We start from the raw sequence: 20,672 nt of genomic DNA, 5'->3' as shown, positions 1-20,672 counted from the left end.
GCTACCTCATGGAAAGTAACCTTCCTAGCTTTTAGCATTTTAGGAAAACAAAATCAGAGATGCTCCAGATTCAAAACGAGGCTTCAACAGCTATGCTCTTGTGTTGTGTGAGTCAAGTAGTATGGCAAAAGATCCTTGGGACAGATGATCCTGAGGATTTGGCAAAGCCCACGAGCATCTGCCAGAAGTCTTACTACCTCAGTAGTAGAAGTCTTACTACATCAGTACCACAACCACCTGGGCCCATCTGAAGCAATGGGAATCACTGAATGCCCTCCATCTCAATCCTGAGAAGCAGGCAATGATGACGTTTTAAGGGAGAAAGGCATAGCTCAGGTTCTCAAAAATGATATAGAAAATCTGCGCTGGAGCATTGATTTCAGAATTAGAAGCTGCTTAAGCAATTGTGACATCAACAGCAAAAGTATAGTAATATAAGAAAGCAGCGTTAAAATGACAAACAAGCAATTCAAGCCTGAGCAAACATTTGAAAATAGAAAGACAAATAAAAATCATGTGTGTTTGAAGTGACACCAAACTCATTATGTAACAAAAACAATCAGTCCATAGGAGCCCATAATCAAGGGCATTGAGAAACAGAAGTTCAAAGAAAGATTATCTGTTCGCAATCCTGTTATCATACAAGTGTCCCCACGTTACCAATATTCAGTGCTTCCACCTCTGGGTGACACCAGATAAATGAGCCCCTTTCCAGATCCAGTGGACCATCATATAAATGGTCAAACACGCTTTTAAAGCGGAGTTCCGGCCACAAAATCGACAGTCGATTTTGGGCCATCCGCTTGCTATAGGTCACCTGAAACAGAAATGGGAAGTTAGGATTTTTTTTTTTTTTACTTACCTTGTAATTGAAGAAAGAAAATACTCACCTCTCTTCCACTTCCTCCCTCGGCCGCACGGCCCACGCCGTCACTTCCGCTTTGCAATGATTCCTGGGAACTGAACGTCATCGCTCCCAGGAATCAATGCGACGGCACCGACCCCGCTCGTCACTTCCGGTGCGACGCCGCATTCCCTGCTAAACAGCTTCTGGGCATGCCCAGAAGCTGTGGAGGAATGCGGCTCCACACTGGAAGTGACGAGAGAGGCCAGTGCAAGCGGATTCTGGGAGAAGAAGACACGGAAGAGGACGCAGAGGAGGATTGCGCTGGCTTCAGCTGCCCACAACAGAGATGGCAACGCTGGAGAAGAAATTTTAAAAGTGAGTATTTCTTCTAAAAAGGTAAGTGCGAACCGGGACAGATCAGAGGCTAGCCATTGTAGAATGTACTAGCCCCGACTGTCCTGGGGGTATATTCATTGAAATTTTTTTTCTGTGGCCGGAACTCCGCTTTAAATCACTTTGACCAGGATGATTCCAAAACGCCAGGCACTTATCCAGTCAGGAGGATCACTCCATCAGCATAAAAGAAAAAAAAATGTATATACGCCCATCTAGAGCTCAGGTTGTACAGATCCCAAAAGCATCCACTGCTTCTACATTCTCTTTAGCCTTTACAACCACTTGCTGACTGCCCAACTGTAAATTTACATTATGACGTTAAATACTGGGGTTATGGTTGCAGCTAGAACACCAGTTTTTTTTTTACATTGGGCAGCCGGCTTTCTTAAAAAATGATCCCAGCGGCAGTTCCCCCCTCCCCCCACCACTTCTCTGGCTAAATGCGTTGGATGGGACAAAGCGAGACGCCACCTCCGCTTTCCTGGAACACAGGTGGAACACATAATTGCGTCCCCTGGTTTTGAAAATGCTTGGGATTACTTACTCATTGTAAGTGTTTTTATATGCTTTTTAATTTTTTTTTAAATTTGTTTTACATACTGCAGTAGGAATGGCCTCTCTTTTACCTCTGCATAGGCTGCCTGCCATGAGTATTTAGACACACAGGAACATCGCCATTGATTGTCTCCCCTGCACTGCTTTCCTCCAAGTGGAAACATCCAACCAGGCTATTTTTGACTACCTGTAATAGGGGTCAGTACGTTCTGGTGAGTCTAATGCACATATGAATGTTGGTGGAGAGGAGACACCAGGTCACGGGCGATTCATTAATTTGGGCGTAGATGTTATCGACTACTTATGGGACTGCAATAAAGGTTATGAATCGGTTCTGTGGGACTTTCCTGCACCTCATTTCACTTGGCACTTTATTTGTGGACATTAACTACTTATGGACGGGAGGGGTTTCATCCTTTAATGACCAGGCTATTTTTTGCTATACAGCACTGCATTATTTTAACTTACAATTGCGCAGTTGTGCGAGGCTGTACCCAAATAAATTTGATGTCCTCTTTCTAACAAATAGAGATTTCTTTTGGTAGTATTTAATCAACTCTGCGATTTTTTATTTTTTTGGGCTAAAAAACAAAACAAAGTGACAAATTCTGAAAAAAAAAAAATAAATAAAATTGTTTTCATCATTTTAGGCCAATATGTATTCTGCTACATATTTTTGGGAAAAAAAAAATCCCAAGAAGTGTATATTGATTGGTTTGCGCAAAAGTTATCACATCCACAAACTAGGGGAAAGATATTTATCATTTGTATTACTAATAATGCGGCGATCAGCGTTTTTTTGCGGGATTGCGACATTGCTGCTGACCGATTAGACACCTAACAAACTTCTGGGGGACCAGTGACATTACTACAGTAATCAGTGCTAAAAATATGCACTGTTACTGTACTGACACTGGCAGGGAAGGAGTAAACACCAGGGGTGATCAAAGGGTAAAATGTATACATAGGGGATGCTTTCTGTGTTGGGGTTGAATTCACTAGATGAACACAGATATCCGTGTTCCAAAATAGGAGGAACACATGATCCCTGTGTTCATCACTAACAGAACAGCAGTCTGCCGTGTTTACATCGGCAGACCACCATTCTGACTCCATGGGGAGCAATCGCGGGTGCCCGGTGGACATCGCGTCCACTGGACCCGCTGATTTGCTTTCCCTCTAGCCAATCTGGCGGCGCACGCGCGCCCCCACTAACTGCTACACAAAACGATGTACATGTATGTGGTTCCGCGTAACAGAGCCAACATGCCGCTGTATAACTACGGCAGCTGGTCGGCAAGTGGTTAAAGTCTAATTTTAGGAGACACTCATTTAATGAGAGCACAGTTCATTTCTTCTGATTCATCCACTTGTCAAGTTTTTTTGCTTTATAACGTGCTGCTCTCATAACTGCATTTTTTGTATTTTTCTTTCTGTATCTTGTATTTGTTTATTTTTTTGGTTATTTGCGCAGTGGTGGGGTATTTTTTTTTTAAATCTTTTACACGGCAGAAGTTGTGCATGGCTCTGGACCTGGGAAGTGCTCTACAGGTTAACAGCACCTAAAAGGTTGGGAAATGCCCCAAGCAGAGACCGGTGCCCAAACGGTAAAATTTCTAGGCAGGCCTCCTAATCTTTAGTCAAGCAGGGTCTGGGTACATCCTTCAAAAGATATTGCTGATATGTCAAACCGGATAGCTGCAGAAAAAGCAAGGCTCAGCAGTACGTGTAAGCGGCCTTGATTAAAAAAAAAAAAAAAAAAAGGCTAGTAAATCAAGTAAACTTCTCAGCAGAGAAAAGAGGTCCAGTCTGGAAATCAGCAAAAACGTAAAGCATGCTGGGAGTGGGAGCGGTCATACCTAGTTTGTTAATAGCTTTTGCTTGCCAGTGTTCAAACCTTCCTGTAGGCAGCAGTATAACCAAACTGTTCATGAATAAAGAAATCCTGTGTCTGTGAATGACTGAGAAAAAAGTAATCCCAGAGTGCTGGGACCAGTAGATTAGAGGCTTACTCTTCTACATGTAGAAAAATCTGCAGCAGCTTAAGAAAGTCAAGTGGCTAGGCTGCAGGGTACGTAGCCAAACCAGTGTGCTTTGTATGACAGAATTAGTCTATCTCGCGGAACCCCCCACAATCCCCCCCCCCCCCGACTTGGTACCATAACTCTCTATTTAGCAAGGATCACACTACTTGCTGAATGGAGCACCCTGTGAGTCAGCAAAGGGTGTGTGACACCACTACAGAGATGGCTGACACTCACAAGGCATAGAGGGACAGATAAAAAAAAACAATATCTGCTTCATCCAGAACCCCTTGTAATTGATAAAAAATACAATATTTTCTCTAAATGGCAGTGTCGTTGAGCAAACGACCCCGTGTTCACACAAGTTATGCCGCTTGATTAGTACCTGAGAGTCCAGTGCTAACCATACGTAGCACAGATTAGAATGAATTTCTGCATCTGCAGCAGATGATGTGGGTTGCAAAGAATTTGAATTAGATGGGTTGCAAAGGATTCAATGTAAACAGACTGGACCTTATTGTAAAATTGAAAAAAAGATGGTTGATTTCAGCTTTAAAGTGTTTTTCAACTTTTGCAGTCAAATTTGAGAAAATCCCACTGTGTTATGTATTTGATAAAAGATATAGTGCGCTCAACGCAATCAAATTGTAAACATGTAACATCTGGGTTGTCCCAAATACTATAGTGATCAACATACAGTGTTAAAAACCATATGTGAAGTTATTTATGAAAAAAAACATATAATCTTTAACAGTTGTAAAATAATATAAAGTCCTCCAATTGATCCAGATAATCTCAAATAGCCAAAGACCAAGCTTCCATCAATAGTGGATCTTCAATCTTGCTAATCTTAGACCAATATGCGAGGGTGAAATAGAAGAAATAGCATTACCAATAGAATTACCAGATAACACTACTATTAGGTCTCAACTATTTCAGCCCATTATCTGTGGAGATGTGTTGCAGCAGGAAAATACCCTTCCCACTCCACAACGAAGGGTCAGAGATCGAAGGGAACTCTTGAAGGGCCCGGTTGTGCCACAGGGGGATGAGGTCATGCAGGGGAGGACTCTGGAGTTTGTCCATAACAACTTCCCAGACCCGACTGTAGTGATACAGGAGGGACCGGGGACACACGTTCTCCTCTGAGCCACGCACGCCTCGAAGTATGACCGATAGTGGGTCACCTGATAATTGAGCCCACCTGGGGCACAACAGAGCCAGGAACCGCTCCCTGTCAGTTTTAACTATGTGGAATGATTGGGACAACTGCGACGCCAAGTAGTACAAGTTGAAATCAGGGAGGGCTACACCTCCCAAGTTCGAGGAGTTTTTAAGTTTGCGCCAGGGTATCTTATGTCTATTCGATCCCCAGACAAAAGCTTCAAGGAGAGATTCCATCTGGTGTGTTTCTTTAATAAAGTTTTTTTTAAATGGATAATGCACTATTGGCACTTTATTATATCTTTTGTTATGGGGGAGCTACATTAGAGTACAGTATCGCCAGCCACATCGGTGAGTTGGATATGGTGGAGTGGAGAAACATTCAGCCCACACATTGAAGCCGCCATTGGATACCTATACCTGTGCATCTGTATAAACAGTGGTTCATGCCTACCCTCTACATACATCTGGTAAGAAGTTTGCACTACCACCGAGGTGTCACCTCACTTGATTTTATTTGTTCACGTGTGGAAAGTGCCCATTCACCAATAAGGCTCACTTTTTTAGTGTTATCTGGTAAGAGGCTATTTCTTCTACTCCACCCTCACATATCGGTCTAAGATTAGCAAGATTGAAGATCCACTATTGATGGAAGCTTGGTCTTTGGCTATTTGAGATTATCTGGATCAATTGGAGGACTTTATATTCTTCCACAACTGTTAAAGATTATATATGTTTTTTTCCATAAAGAACTTTCACATATGTTTTTTAACACTGTATGATGATCACTATAGTATTTGGGACAACCCAGATGTTACATGTTTACAATTTATGATTGTGTTGAGCGCACTATATCTTTTATCACATTTAATTTCCCCATTTTCAGTGCTGCTGCACAATTGTATGTTTAGCGCACCCCGTTTCTTTTCACATGTGTGTTATGTATTCCCATTCACGTAGAATACCTAAAACTAAAGTTGACAAAAGGTCTTACCTTTTTAGGTGGTTGTTTGGTGTAGGCTTCAGGCAGACTGCAAGCTACTCTGAGTTTCATCATTCCTTCATTTCAAATTGTTCATCAGTCAGTCCCCATTGACAAAGGAACACACAAAGTTTTCCTTCATTAACAGAATGCAGAGCCCCACTTCTAGAACTTTAACCCTTTGTTATTACTGTGTTCAAAACTAGTTTACAAATGAGATCTGCCAACAGGATAAAGACAGGGTAAATATTCTAAATATGATCTCCCATCTCTTCTGCATAGCAGCAGAGGAAAACATTAGTTTTGGACTTTTCATAAAAGAGCAATTACAATTTATAGTAGAACTATAGGCAAAGCTTCCCCCCCCCCCCATTCTGGATAGAGTAAGGGAGGGTTAAAATCAGTGGCAATTTTTTTTTCACAATCTGTGTCCCATTGCGGAGATTTCCTTCCTTTCCATACCCGAACAGGAAGTGAGAAGAAACAGACTAAGGGAACAAATTAAGGGAATTCATTGGAGACCCCCAGGTCACCAGAACTAGTGTGCCCATTGGACAATTTCACCAGTATTACTTTTCTGGGGACAACCCAAAATTTGTGTTTTCCTTTTACTTTCAATTATGGTAAACAGAACAAATAGAGAGGGTGCATCTCCTAAACGAGGGCACAGACCGCTAAAAGCTGACAGATGTTATAATCCCTCTTCACTTTATCCAAAACAAAAACAAAAAAAAAAAACTTACCTTTAGTTCTAGTTTAACAATTTGTATTTTTTTGAGCTATGTGAACAACATTGAACCAATATACACGGTGTTATCTCAACTGGCTGCAAAAGTGGAAAAATACACTTTAATAATTTGTTAAAGTTCACCTTTTTTTCTTCTCCTTTCTGGTGTTTTGGATAAAATAGTCATTTATTGGCCCAAAACAATAGGCTGCAACCAGTCACCAGAAATTACAATTTAGGCCAAAGCTGCAAGAATGCTTTAAAGTAGTGAGAAGGAAACATGCCAATTTCTTAAATATACTATGGCAGTTAATTGTTTGCTTGCCCTTTTGCAATAGTTTTTGTACTTCAAATAATTATTCATTTTTCAGTCTTGAGATTCATAGCACAATGATTTAGGGCGACATTTACCCTCCATGCGTGACCTTCTTCGACTGCAGCACTTTGTGCTTCTAAAGGATTTTCAATAACCCTCCCTGTCTGCCCAGAGAAATCCATGGCAACTAAGCAATTTTCTGACACACTTCTCTGAAACGAAACACAAGAACATAAGAAAATACATTTTGGTTACACAGGCTAGCTTGTGATTACATAACTTATTACATAATGCTATTTCAGAGTTCTGATCAGAAGGCATTAGCTTTATTATAACAGATTTTCCTGTGTGAACACTTGTTGCACTGTGTGTACTCTGAAATGATAAAAAAATAAGACAATAAGACATTTCATTTAGAGGACATGTACTAGACTGTTTTTTTTACCTCCTCCTGTTCTGATGTTAATTACCCTCCAACAGCATGCCCAGCTGCTACTAGGAGCCATGTATGTTGGGACAAAAAAAATAAAAAATTCAGGAATCACCTGATCACCCAAATGGCTATTTCCTGGAAATAGCCAGGAATGGATCTGTGTAATCCATGATGGGGTAATCAACATGATTAGCCAATCATACTGATCACAAGAAGAGTTTGTTACTTTGTTACAATAACCAACCTATTTACAGGGGAGGTACAAAAAACACTTGTTAAAAAAAAAAAAAAAATACTAAAAATATTTTATTCTATTGCCTAAATTACCATTACAGAGGTCATGGATGGCATAGCCATCAAACACAGTGACACATGATAATTTTTTCTTTTGACACTAAATGGAAAAATATACTTTTTCGGCATAAATTTCAGATATAAGGAAAAACAACAATCTCATTGGTACCTCAGACTCATTCAATAGGACTTCAATTGCATTGTAGCTGGAAACTCAAAATGTACTTCACTAAACTCTGAAATGCAATAACTGCTATAAAACCATGTGTAGATATGCTAATAATCAGTTGTATCAATTGTGTTGAATGAAAAAAAAATAAAGGATTTTTGTACTCAAAAACGGTTTCCTTGGAGCCAATTGAGAAACACAGGAAGATTTACTGCTACAGGAGAATTGGACACTCAGAAAAAAAAAAAAAAAACACTAGCTTTGTTCTGAAGCACCCAGCATTGGGAGCATGATTGGACTTGTGTCCCTAAATGGATTCTGTAAAAAACAATGTTAAAAATAAAAAATAAAATAAAATTGTGTTCTCCATTAAGGAACATATACTCAAGGAAAAAAAAAAAATGAATTGGGACAGATTGCCGATCAAAAAGCCGGCCGCAGAACTTTATGGGTGAAGCAAACACCAAATGACGCTGCAAAGACCACCTAGTGGAACATGTAAATGGAAGATCAGGTGGCAGTCTTGCAAGCTAGCAGACAGCTGCTCCAAAAGGAAGAAGTAATCGCAACTCTAGAAGCGAAGAGTGCCTTGACAGGAAAGGGTGGAACTTGATCCTTGAGACCATAAGCTTGGATGTCTGCCTAATTGCCAGTTCACACTGGTGCAATGGGGGAACCCTGCGAATCCACTGCGGGTTCCCCCATCGCACTTGACTCGCAGGCAGTTCACACTGTCATATGTCAAACTGCTGGGAGTGTCAATACAAAATTAATGACACCCCCAGATTAGTTTGCATATCGCAGTGTGAACTGTCTATTTGGACAGGAATCGGATTGCATAGGTGTGAACACCCACGCAATCCAATTCCGGTGCGAACCAAAAAAAGGGTCCTGCACAACTATGGTCTGAATGCAATGCAAATTCAGCCAAGAGGGGGGACTCAACCTAAATCCCCTTCAGACATTGTAGAAAAACTCTTTTCATGAAGTGGAGCCAGAGGAATGGAAAACGTCTTTGAAGGAAATAAAGCAAAACTACATTAAGCTGACCATGCATGGGTTGATTTTTTTTTCGTTCAGATAGTGGGTTAAATGAAGGAAAAAAGAAAATGCACCAATTCCCTCATCAAAACATTCAATATGGATGTAGGAAATCTTCCCTGCTGCCAGAATACATCAGATCTATTTTGATAGCGGCTCCTCTGAAATCACCAATAACTGGAAAACCATAGCGCCTAATATTTTAGAGGTGATCCATAGAGCAAATATACATTTAACCTACACATAACCAAGGACCTAAGGCTTTTATACTAAGTAAATTTGGGAGCATAGGTTTAATGTTACAAGAATATAGACACCGATATGGACTTTAAAGCTCCACTAACAGATTGTGCCTTGACTGACCATGCTTGTTAAAATTGGTTCCCTATTAATTTTCTACTTTGTTATAAACTGAAAACTAACTTCTGATATGCTATACTGTACAGTACAGATGGCAGTGCATACCCTAGATAATGTAAGCTACAATTTTTGTATCGCTAAAATGATATTAAATATCTTGACGGATAAAGCTGTCTGTACTTCTGACTTAATTTGAAAGAACACACAGATTAGCACTGAAGTCTATAGGCTGCTGCACTGATCGAGCGAAACATCAGGGCAGTTCAACAGAAGTCAATTGGTAGATAGACTTCTGTTCAGCCACAGTGGCCACATGTGGATAGAAATTTGGCCAGTCCCTACTGAACCAGCTTAATTTTTTTTTTTTTCAATATTTTATTTATTCATTCAAGAAAGAGAAAAACAAAAACAAAAAGAAACTGACATTTCACATCAAAGTAATTACATCAATACATAGTCATCAACAATCAGTCATGTCTCTCTCAGAAACAAAAACAGAAGATAGGCATATAAACGCTCAATAAGGCTCCATGTACACGGGACGCTGGAAATGGCCGTTTAGGAGCAGTTGGGCGTTTTTTTCAGAAGCCCCTGAACCCATCTACATTTTATCTTATCTGTCCATGTACACCAGGTCGTTTACAGTCATTTGCAGGCAGTTGCGTTCAGGGACTGTTTTTAGAACGCAATTATTTGCGTTCGAACGTGTGTTTCCCGGCGTTTCAAACGCACAAACTCGTCCGAACGCGCCTAAACGCGTCCGAACGCGCCTGAACGCGATGACCCGCGTTTAGCGTTCGCGTTTTTCCATTTTAAAGGGGAATAATTTTTTTGACCTCTAGGAACGCTTCTAAACGCAAACGCTGCTAAACGCCCGCTAAACGCGGGTACAAACGCGTCTGAACGGACGTTTCAAACGTCCTAAAAATTCCAGCATTCAAAGGGACTTTTAACAACGTCCCGTGTACATGGAGCCTAACAGTATATCTATATCAGCAGGATACTAAGATATTGTCCTTCATTATGCAGTCTGACATACCAAATTTTCAAAAATAATAAAATAAGCTATATAATTCCTGCATTGATAATATTGTTCATTATGCCTTCCTTTTTCTCTCATCTTTTTTTTTTTTTTTCCCCTTTTTTTTTCTTCCCTTCTTCCTCCCCTCCCTCCCATCCTCCCCCCCCCCCCATCCTCCCCTCTATAATAGAAAGAAAAAAAAAAAAAGGCAAGAAAAGAGAGAAAAAAAAAAAAAGGCAAGAAAAGAGAAAAAAAAAAAAGGAGACACCCCGAACCCCATTTAATGGGGAAGGGGGTTATAGATATGCAAATTGTTATTCTCCCATGCACCCGCCTGTAGATTTCAGACTTGAGCCTTCCCCTGACTAAGCATGTTTCGTCCTCTCTCTGAGAGGATGAAGGAGTTCCAAGAGCCCCAAGTCTTCTCATACATTCCTTTTTTATGTAGTCTTGTGAATCGTAAATCTTCCATTTTGTTAGTATCTTCAATTTTACATATACAGTCCCTAATAGTAGGTGGTGACTGAGATTTCCATCTCAGTGGAATGCATGATTTGGCTGCATTTAATATATGATATACAACTGACGTTTTATATCCTCTCATAGGGGTATCCGAAACATGCAATAGAAACAGAGCTGGGTCCATTGGAATCTCAAAGTCCGTAAATTCATGTGCCAGTTCTCGGACAGCCTCCCAAAATTCTCTTAGTTTGGGGCAAGTCCAAAAAATATGTAGGAGTGTTCCCGACTCTTCTCCACATCTCCAGCAGCTATCAGACATGTGAGTAGTATTTATGGAGAAGAGAAGGGACACGGTACCATCTTACCAAAATTTTATAATTGGTTTCTTGGGTTGTGGTACAGACAGGAATTTTCAGTGCAAGATTATACATAACCTGCTCCTGTTTCTGTGTAAATGTACGATTCAAATCCCTTTCCCACTTATCCAAGCATGATAACCGTGCATTTTCTGAAGTCCTTAACAATAGGTCATAGACTCTAGATAGAGGGTGGGTTAAGACCTCACTACCTGAACAGTATTCCTCAAAGCACGAAAGATTTCTATCAAATGTTTCCGGAAGTGGTAAGGTACGTAAAAAATGTAACAACTGTACTGCATTCCAAAAGGGTAAACGGAATTGCCCCTGTTCATTAGTCAATTGCATAAGGGTAGGCCACTTGTTTTCACATACAAAATGATACTTGATAAAGCCCTCTATTTCCCAATTCTCGTAATGGGCAATCCGTTATCCCTGGAGAGAAAGCAGGGTTTCCTATAACTGGGAGCAGCGGGGAATTTGCAGTAGTCAACTGTGTCTGTTTTATAATAGTGAATGCCACCCGTACTGTCGCCCCAATTGTGGGATGCTTCAAAGTTTCCCGGGAGAGATACCTATGACACCAAGGTGCACCTCCTAGATTGCAATCACTCTGTTGTTGCTCAATTTGTATCCACAACTTAAGATGGGTATGTCGCCGCCAATCTATCCATCTGCTTAGATGGGCTGCCTGATAGTATTTTAAAACGTCGGGGAGTGCCAATCCCCCTAACTCCTTAGGCAATATAAGTTGATTGCGAGCTATACGAGATTTCTTGTTGGACCATACAAATCTTATAAATAATGAATGGACTTTCCTAAAAAAGGCTGCTGGAACCACAATCGGTAATGCTTGAAACAAAAATAAAATTTTTGGGAGAATACACATCTTAAGAAGATTACATCTCCCGAACCAGGAGTGTAAGCCCTTGTTCCATTTTTCTAGAAGTATCCGTATTTGTGACAATAATGGAAGAAAATTAATTGCATACGTCGTATCTAATACCGCAGGTATATATGTACCCAGATATTTGAGGGATTTGTCAGACCATTGAAATGGAAGTAATTGACAGCTGGATACCCATGGCCTCCGATTTAGTAAAATTAATTTTCAAATTAGAAAGCTTCTCATAAATTTCAAATTCTCGCATGAGATTCGGAGCTGAAATCAAGGGATTAGTCAAGGAAAAAAGCAGGTCATCTGCATATGCCGATACTATGTACTCATCATCCTGTAGGCGTATCCCTGAAATATCTGGGTTTGACCGTACATGACACAAGAAGGGCTCTAATGATAAAACAAATAGTAAGGGTGACAGTGGACATCCCTGTCTCGTCCCATTCCTTATCTGAAATGTGTCCGACAGCATACCGTTAGCTTTTACTTGTGCAGTAGGGTATGAGTATATCTGGGATATCCATGATAACATTTGATCTCCCAGCCCAATTTGTCTCAATACTGTAAACATAAAGCTCCAATTGATACGATCAAATGCTTTCTCAGCATCTGTGCTGAGAAATATACTAGGTATAGCTGTTTTGGAGACAGTATGTATTAGGTTTAAGACTTTCGTCGTGTTATCTCTAGCTTCTCTTGTTGATATAAAACCTACTTGGTCCAGATGTATCAAGTGTTTCAAAAGAGGTGCTAATCGTAGAGCTAGTATCTTAAGTTAGCACCTTCAAATCTGTATTAAGAAGTGAGATTGGCCTATAACTGCCACAGATCCCTGGATCTTTACCTTCCTTGGGGACGAGGGAGATATAAGCTTTCATGGTATCCCTATGTAATGAGGCTGTATGCCCCAGTTTGTTAAAGAGATTGAGCATTTGCTCACCTAATAATGGAAAAAAGTACGATAATATTGTAGCGAAAAACCATCAGGACCTGGGGCTTTACCATGTTTAAAGGAGTTGATTGCTATAGTTAACTCCTCTAATGATATAGGGGCATCTATATTTCCACGTGCTTCTACTGGTATATGCGGGATACGTGATAAACGGACATACTCTTCCATTTGAGATAAAGATGTTTGTTGCTCTGGCAAATTATATAATGATGAAAAAAAAGTATTAAATTCTCGGGCAATATCCCTAGGGAGTGTAACTTTCTGTCCAGTTGTTGATAAGATAGTAGGAATGTATGTCGCTTGCTGTTGCTCTTTTACTGTTTTCGCTAGTATCTTCCCACATTTATTCCCATCAATATAGGAAAAATGCCGGCACTTTTGTAGATCAGCCTTTGCTTTATAATATAATAGATCTGTAACCTGTTTACGTGCTAAGAATAATTCCTGCTCCACACTTAACTCTCTTCCCTGCTTATGAGTTTGCTCTAATTCCTGTATCTTAGTAAGGAGCAAGTTAAGGGTCTCACATCGGATTTTCTTAAGATATGCCCCATGTGAACCAGCTTAATTTTTAACCATATATGGCCAGCTTTAAGCAAGAAGGTGGCTCAACACCACCTTGTCCCTTAAAAAAATAAATAAATAAAAAAATAAAAAATATTATTTATATATACAGATTTTGGAAATATTGCCAGAGATTAGGACTGTTAGAAGCACCACATCCCTAAAAAATGGTAACTACAATAGGAAGGGGCAAAGTGGGACTTTTAAGGTGCAAATAATGGAGAGAAATCTAAATTCCCAAAAAAAAAAATCACATTTTATTATACATAGAAGATGACCTATGTATAATAAAATGTGATTTTTTTGGGAATTTAGATTTCTCTCCATTATTTGCACCTTAAAAGTCCCACTTTGCCCCTTCCTATTGTAGTTACATATATACAGATGTGATTGCTACCACCTTACTGGAAACACTGGGGGAAGATTTTTCCTGTGACAGGGAAAGGTGGAACCTGACCTTTAATGGAATAGGCCTGAATCACCATCTGTCTGATCCATCTGGAGATGGTAGCCGAAGAAGCAGCAAGTCCTTTTCTTGGTCCGTCCATAACCACAAAAAGTCTGACCTCCGAAAGGACTCCGTAGCTGCCATACACCCAAATCGTATGAATCACATCCAAGGTATGCAAAGCAAATTCCTTGGGATGAGCTGGCTTGGGACACAAGGAAGGCAACACAATGTCCTCCTTCAAATGTAATGAAGAAACAACTTGGGGCAGGAATGATGGACAGGGACAAATAACCACTTTATCTCTATGGACCACTAACTAGGGACTGCGACAGGAAAATGCCATTAATTCCGCTACTCTGCGGGCCGAGGTAATGGCCACCAAGAATGTCACCTTCTGGGATAATGTAGACAAGGGAATCTCCCGAATATTCTCAAATGAAGGTTTCTGGAGAACGGAAAGTACTAAATTGAAATCCCATAGCAGCAAAAAAGACTGTACAAGTAGAGCCATATGTCAAACCCCCTGAATGAAGGTACAAACTAACGAGTGCGGGGCTAGTTGTTGCTGAAAGAAGATTGCCAAGGCAGACACCTGGCCCTTGATGGTACTCAAGGCCAACTTCTGATTAATTCCCCGTTGAAGAAAGGTTAAGATCCGAGCCACAGTAAAGGATCGAGGATGAGCGCCAATCGATTTACACCAAGTATGCATTCCACGTACAATGGTATATCTTGATGGAAGACGTCTCCCTCACCTTCACCATAGTAGGGATTACTGATCCAGACCAACCTCTATCCCCGGGTACCTGGCTTTCAATAGCTAGGCCATTAAAACCATCGACTGTAAAGCAGGCAGGTAAGATTAGCCCTTGGGACAACTGGTCTTCGCTGAAAGGAAGCCCCCAAGGGACGTTTACATCCACCAGGATGATTGGAAGATCCTTGCTCTTGATTCCTTGCAGGAACTGTGGAAGAAGCCTGACCTGAGGAGGGCACTGGCCTTACCGTAGCCCTTGGACACCAGAGGAACCTGTGATCTAGCCACAAACTTAGGTATCCTCCTGTGGAGCGGAACCGGCTAAAGGCACTGGGTATAGGACTGTGAAAACAGAACCGTCTTAACGGTAGATCCCACCAGACTCCGTTCTCTCTCCTGATTTGCATACAGGTTGTGTGTGACAGCAGCCAGTGAATTACGGCCTGTGGTTCCTGAAATTTGTCCAGAGGAAGGACCATCCTGGTCAGAATTAAAATCAAACTTGGGTAATTAAATTCCCTGGATGGGGGGGGGGGGGAACATTAGGTAGTTCGGACATTACCTGAAACTTTGCAGGAATTAAGTCCGCACAAGGAGACTCAGGACCTAAAAAAACCTGAAAATAAACCTTGCCCCCCTTTCTGGGTACCCCAAAAACAACATTTTGCGTATCTCCTTGACGCGCACAAAAAAAGTCCACGGGGCCGGAAACCAGCGAAGATGTCCCCCCACCTCAATAATGAGGGAGGGCAGTTCTTCATGCTGAAGGGGTCTTGTCTGCAAGTCCGGAGAAGCTAGCTCTAGGCTTACCAGACAAAATTGCTTGGAACCTCCTGGGGAAGATTTGAAAACCGTCCGTTAGACTGACCAGTAACAGTGTTTCTACGAAACTTCCAGGACGGCAACACATGAGAGAAAAGAGGCTCCACCCTACAGGAAACACAATAAGTTCACATCTGTTAAATGGCCCCACCTTTCCCATTGTCCCTCAGTTGTAAAAAAAAAGTAGTTCTCCAACCGATTCAAAAGGGTTGTATACTCACTTAGGTACTTATTATCTATTGTTTACATTCTTTCCGTAGGCCTGCCGTCCTGTAAGGTTCATAGAAACCCCGTTACGGGTAAGTCTAACAGACTGTTTTCTCCTCTCACCTTCCAGGACAGCAACACATGAGGATAATAAAGTACCTACAGGTCTACCTTTGGGTGGGACTACTGTCTGCAAGATCTTCCTGTCAAATGCCAGACTGGCAGCACGTTTTACTGCCACTCCATTATGAGTGATGCAGATATCTTGGATCAAGAGGCTGATAAGTAGGTTTGTCCCTCCAAAGTCTCTGCCTTCTCTGCTTCGGATGCAGGACCTATCTGAAGTGGAACTTATGAAATCAGAAAACCTGTGAAATCAGAAGGTTAGCAAGATTGACTGTCTAAATCATCTAGCAATCGTGGTTTATCATGTCTGTACCACTTCTTAGGGCCAATGACCGGACTAATCCAAGACTTGTTCTGTGAAACAAAGACACTGCTTTAACAATGCGGATTTGGCTTAAAGACTACTTGTTCAGAAGCATGATTTAACAGAAGGCTCCCTGACACACCTTGCAGGCCCCCTTTAAATTAATATTTATCTTTCATAGTGATGGATAAAGGGAAGCCCTCTTAAGGGAAATCGATTAAGGTAAGGTTATTACCTGGGTTTAGAAGCTGACAGGTATGTACTCAAAGTACAACAAACCTATGGACTTCCCTCGCATCTAAATATTGGCATGTCAGTTGTGAAAAATGGTCTATGTACCAAAAAACTCCTTATATACCTGCCCACAAATACAATAAAATTAGGCGGAAAGGAGCTCGTTAAAAAAATGCTTTTAACCATATCGTAGCGATCAGGTGTCCTACCTGATGCATGGAACCATAATCCACTCCCTATAGACCTGCCCGCAAATGTAATAGTGTTAAGCGGAAAGGAGCTAGGTAAAATAATGTTTTTAACCATATCGTAGAGATCAGGTGTCCTACCCGATGTCTGGAACCATAATCCACTTTAATTCCATTGGGTGCCTTATGGTACTGATGAGGAATACATTAAGGAGAGCCCTACTTTAAAGTCCATAGCAGTAGCAGAACACTCACATTTGCTTACTGCAACCAGTTATGCTAATTGAGTGATATGAGGGATCCAAATAGATTTGTAAACCTATTGAGTTGGGTATACGAGTCATACAAGTTCTAATACTGCATCTTTAGGCCACAATACCTCAATGAACAAAGTTCTTAAAGGGAAGAGGAGGGTATTTTATAACCTTCTTCTAGTGCCCTACAACCTTACCAGGTTTTAAGCAGAGGGAATGCCTCTGGTATGCCCTAATCTAAGGGACTGCATATTCTTACATCTGACGTTTCTGCAGCCAGAACTCCTGGCCCTTCCATGTCCCTGGGAATATAAAGTCTGCAATAAAAGTGATACATGTATAACTAATATCACGAATATAGAAGATCACAGATTGTGCGTTACTGACGCACAGCACCAGTAAATAGATGCAGACAAAGGACATCAGCATAGAAAACAAGGTTGTGTATTTATGAAGTGCAGCTAGATAGACCAACCCAGAAAAGACAATACACTTCAATGTCATTTTAAAAGTGCAATAAGCTAGGGCTATATAATATAAATAGGAAGACACAAACCGTCTTCACTGTTGAGTATTCAGATGCGCAGCCAAATGTAAAGACAGAAAGACACAAAAACATCCATGTAGTGTATTTCTGAAGGAGTGTAGAAGATCAGCAATAAAACCAATATAAAGACATAAGGGACACAAACTCCCATGCTGTGCATTGCAGATGCCTGACAATGTACCGTCATAACAAAAAATTTACAGAAAAGATACAAACTCCAAAGTTTATGCATTTCTGATAAGCAACAAGGTATAGTCATAACAGAAAGACATAGTCCTATAGCCCAAATACACTGCCAACGTCAATGTTGCAATCTGATTAGCAACAGGGTACAGTCATAAGACCAACAAAAAAAAGTGGCTAATCAAAATTAAATGCTGTGCATTTTTTTTTTTTTTTTTAAATAAATGTTGCTAATTGTAAAAGTTAGGAATCTTGATTAGTAACAATGCAGACATAACAGAAATGTCACTAGCCATCTTTATTGATGTGCATTTCTGAACAGTAGCATGGTATAGGCATGTAACAGCAAAGTTCCTAACAAAATTAAAAGTTTATGGAACTTGATTAGTAACAGGGTAGTCACAGAAATGTCGCTAGTCACCTTTAATGCTGTGCATTACTGAATAGTAACATGGTATAGAAATGTTTACTAACAAAATTTAAAAGTTTGTGCAACTTGATTAGTAACAATGTAGTGATAACAGAAATGTCACTAGCAATCCTTAATGTTGCACATTTCTGAATAGTAACCTGGTACAGCCATGTAACAGAAATGTTACCAACACCACTTTTTAAAGTTGTGTACTTTGATTAGTACCCGTGTAGTCATAACAGAAATGACAATGGGAACCTTTGTGCATTTCTGACTTAGCAGCCTGGATACAGCCATGTAACCAACAGAAATGTTACTAACAATGTAGTACATTTCTAATGTACAGAAAAATGTACAGAAAAATAAGGTATAATAGAAAGACACCCCCAACTTTCAATGTGGTGTATTTCTAGTAAGGAAAAGAGTCATATAGCCAAAATAAACAGAAAGGACACAACATAAACTTCAATATTGTGTATTTCTGATGCTCAACAAGGCACAGTTAACCCAGAAAAGACAGATAACTTAGTGTTGTGCATTTCTGATGAGCAGGAAAACAACCAGAAAAGACAAAAATAAAATTTCCACATTGTGTATTTCTGAGATGCAGCCAGACCAGGCATAAAGTCAGAGTCATGGTGAATTTAACAAAAAAATAGCCAGCAGAGGGCAAGCTTTATGTAGGCATAGTTTGGACTCTAGATAGTAAACCTTCATCCACCAGAAAACCAGGGTAGTTCCAAATAAAGAAGTCTAAGTTGGGTGTATACACCACAGTAGTAGTAGCTGATATCCTACCATTGTATGAAAAGGTGTAGTTAGCGCACACACACAGGTGGGAATCTAAAGCCTCATACACACGCAACGATTATCGGCCGACCGACCGGCCGCCTTTTGTCCAGTGTTGTTGTTTTGGTTGAAATGTGCTCTAGACTGCACACGAATTTGCTCAGCCAACAAAAACCAACTTCAGAAGTGATGTCATGTGCTGGTTAACTTTCCGTGTGTTTTTTCTTCTCTGAGCATGCCCAGTCTTGCTCATCTGATTTTCGTCTGCCGAAATCTGTACTGACTGACGGAAAATCGGCCGTTCTGTTGACGGCCAACAAAAATTTTATAGCCTGCACACCAGATTTTGTTCGGCCGAAAAGTCGCAGTCGGTTGTCGAAAGCATCATACTAACAAGCCGAAAATCGGCCGATCGGACGTTGGCCGAAAATTCACGGCCAACTATCGATGCGTGTGTACGAGGCTTTAGTCTCCCAGCATGTAAGGTCCTAACGAGCACAGACCTGGAGACCAATTAAGTCAGCCTCAGGAAAAGGCGGGCACAATTTTAGCTTGGAGGCATCAGACACCCGAAGGGCTTAAACAAACATTAAATACTGTTTAGTATATATAAATCATGTAAAAATGTGCTGTGCAAATCTGTTTATCCTATGTAAATAGTGAATGTTACTGAAGTGTATTTGTGATCACTGTTCTACAATGGAGAATGTGCAGGAAAGCTCATCCCCCTGAGAACACGTAGAGCCCTATGTCGACATGCGTAGGGAAGAGGCCGTATGCCGGAGTCTGTGTGCGGCTGTGAGCAGCATTAGAGCTCACTTAGTGGACAGTGACACCCAGTTCGGGGTCCTCGTCTGTACACCCGGGTTATTATTTGCAGTACCTGATACAGTGTGGTGTGCTACAGCACCTTACAAATGTAAGTGCAAAATTGAATTTAATAAAGTATATATTTTACCAAACGTTATTGGCACTAGGATACCTTTCTCTCCATCTGTATGAGCCATCCTGGAGGGTTATGAACACCGCGGTACCACCATAGGAGAGGCAAGACAGGATTTAAAGTGCTTGGATCACGTGCAAGCTTACCTTTCAAAGAGTCATATTGATCAGACAATAAGGTGAGGCACCCACCTGAGGGGGGGAGCACAATATATTGGAGGTGACATCGAGCCTGTTTCACTACAAGGATACCTCTAGCCACCGTTGATTGGGACACATTTCCATATACAAGAGCACTTTATTTTGAAGGCATATATGTTGGAATAATCGTATATATGGCATTGGACAATAATTGTGATATTGCATTTATTTTCTACAGGTCTGTATATATATATATATATATATATATATATAACCATCTTTTGGATACCTACATTTGGACATAATTTGGATGATATTGGCTATCAATTTATTTTGTGTTTAATTGTATAAATCTTCTTGCACGGTTGTCACAACAGTTTTTTCTATCATGGGAAATAATTATTTTACAGTTAATATATTAAGAGCTTTACTGCACATTCACCATTATATAACAGTGATCACAAATACACTTCAATAACATTCACTATTCACATAGGATACACAGATTTGTGTAGCACATTTTTACATGATTTATCTATATTGCACCCACCTCAAGGGAGTGAACAGCGCTAGCAGCATTTCGAGTCTATACCATAGATTGCTCGCAGTTCTACTTAATTTTACAGGTTAGTATATGTAGCTCTTTGTATAGAGGATTGCACCCAGAAAACCATCAGCGTTGCAGAAAACAATGATTCTAGTTCATCAAGGGGTGGGCAGTAGCCCAAACCAACAAGGGTTCCAATTAACTCTT

At 40.6% G+C, this 20,672-nt stretch overlaps 1 protein-coding gene across 2 annotated transcripts in view; it reads right to left on the bottom strand.

The window, feature by feature from the left end:
* The window catches only part of GRB10 (growth factor receptor bound protein 10), a 515,930-nt gene that overhangs the window by 53,424 nt on the left and 441,834 nt on the right, over nt 1–20,672 (bottom strand). Inside the window, exon 12 of one of the 2 annotated variants that reach the window (XM_082259307.1) lies at nt 7,107–7,223. The exons of the other annotated variant lie outside the window; for it this stretch is intronic. Within the exon in view, the coding sequence (XP_082115433.1) occupies nt 7,107–7,223 (117 nt within the window). The remainder of the gene's footprint in view (nt 1–7,106; nt 7,224–20,672) is intronic. 2 annotated transcript variants of the gene reach the window in all.

Source organism: Pelophylax lessonae (genome assembly GCF_965119305.1).
Source record: "Pelophylax lessonae genome assembly, chromosome: 5".
Taxonomy (NCBI): domain Eukaryota; kingdom Metazoa; phylum Chordata; class Amphibia; order Anura; family Ranidae; genus Pelophylax; species Pelophylax lessonae.
The sequence above is the reverse complement of the archived record's forward strand: the minus strand, read 5'-3'. Positions and strand labels throughout refer to the sequence as shown.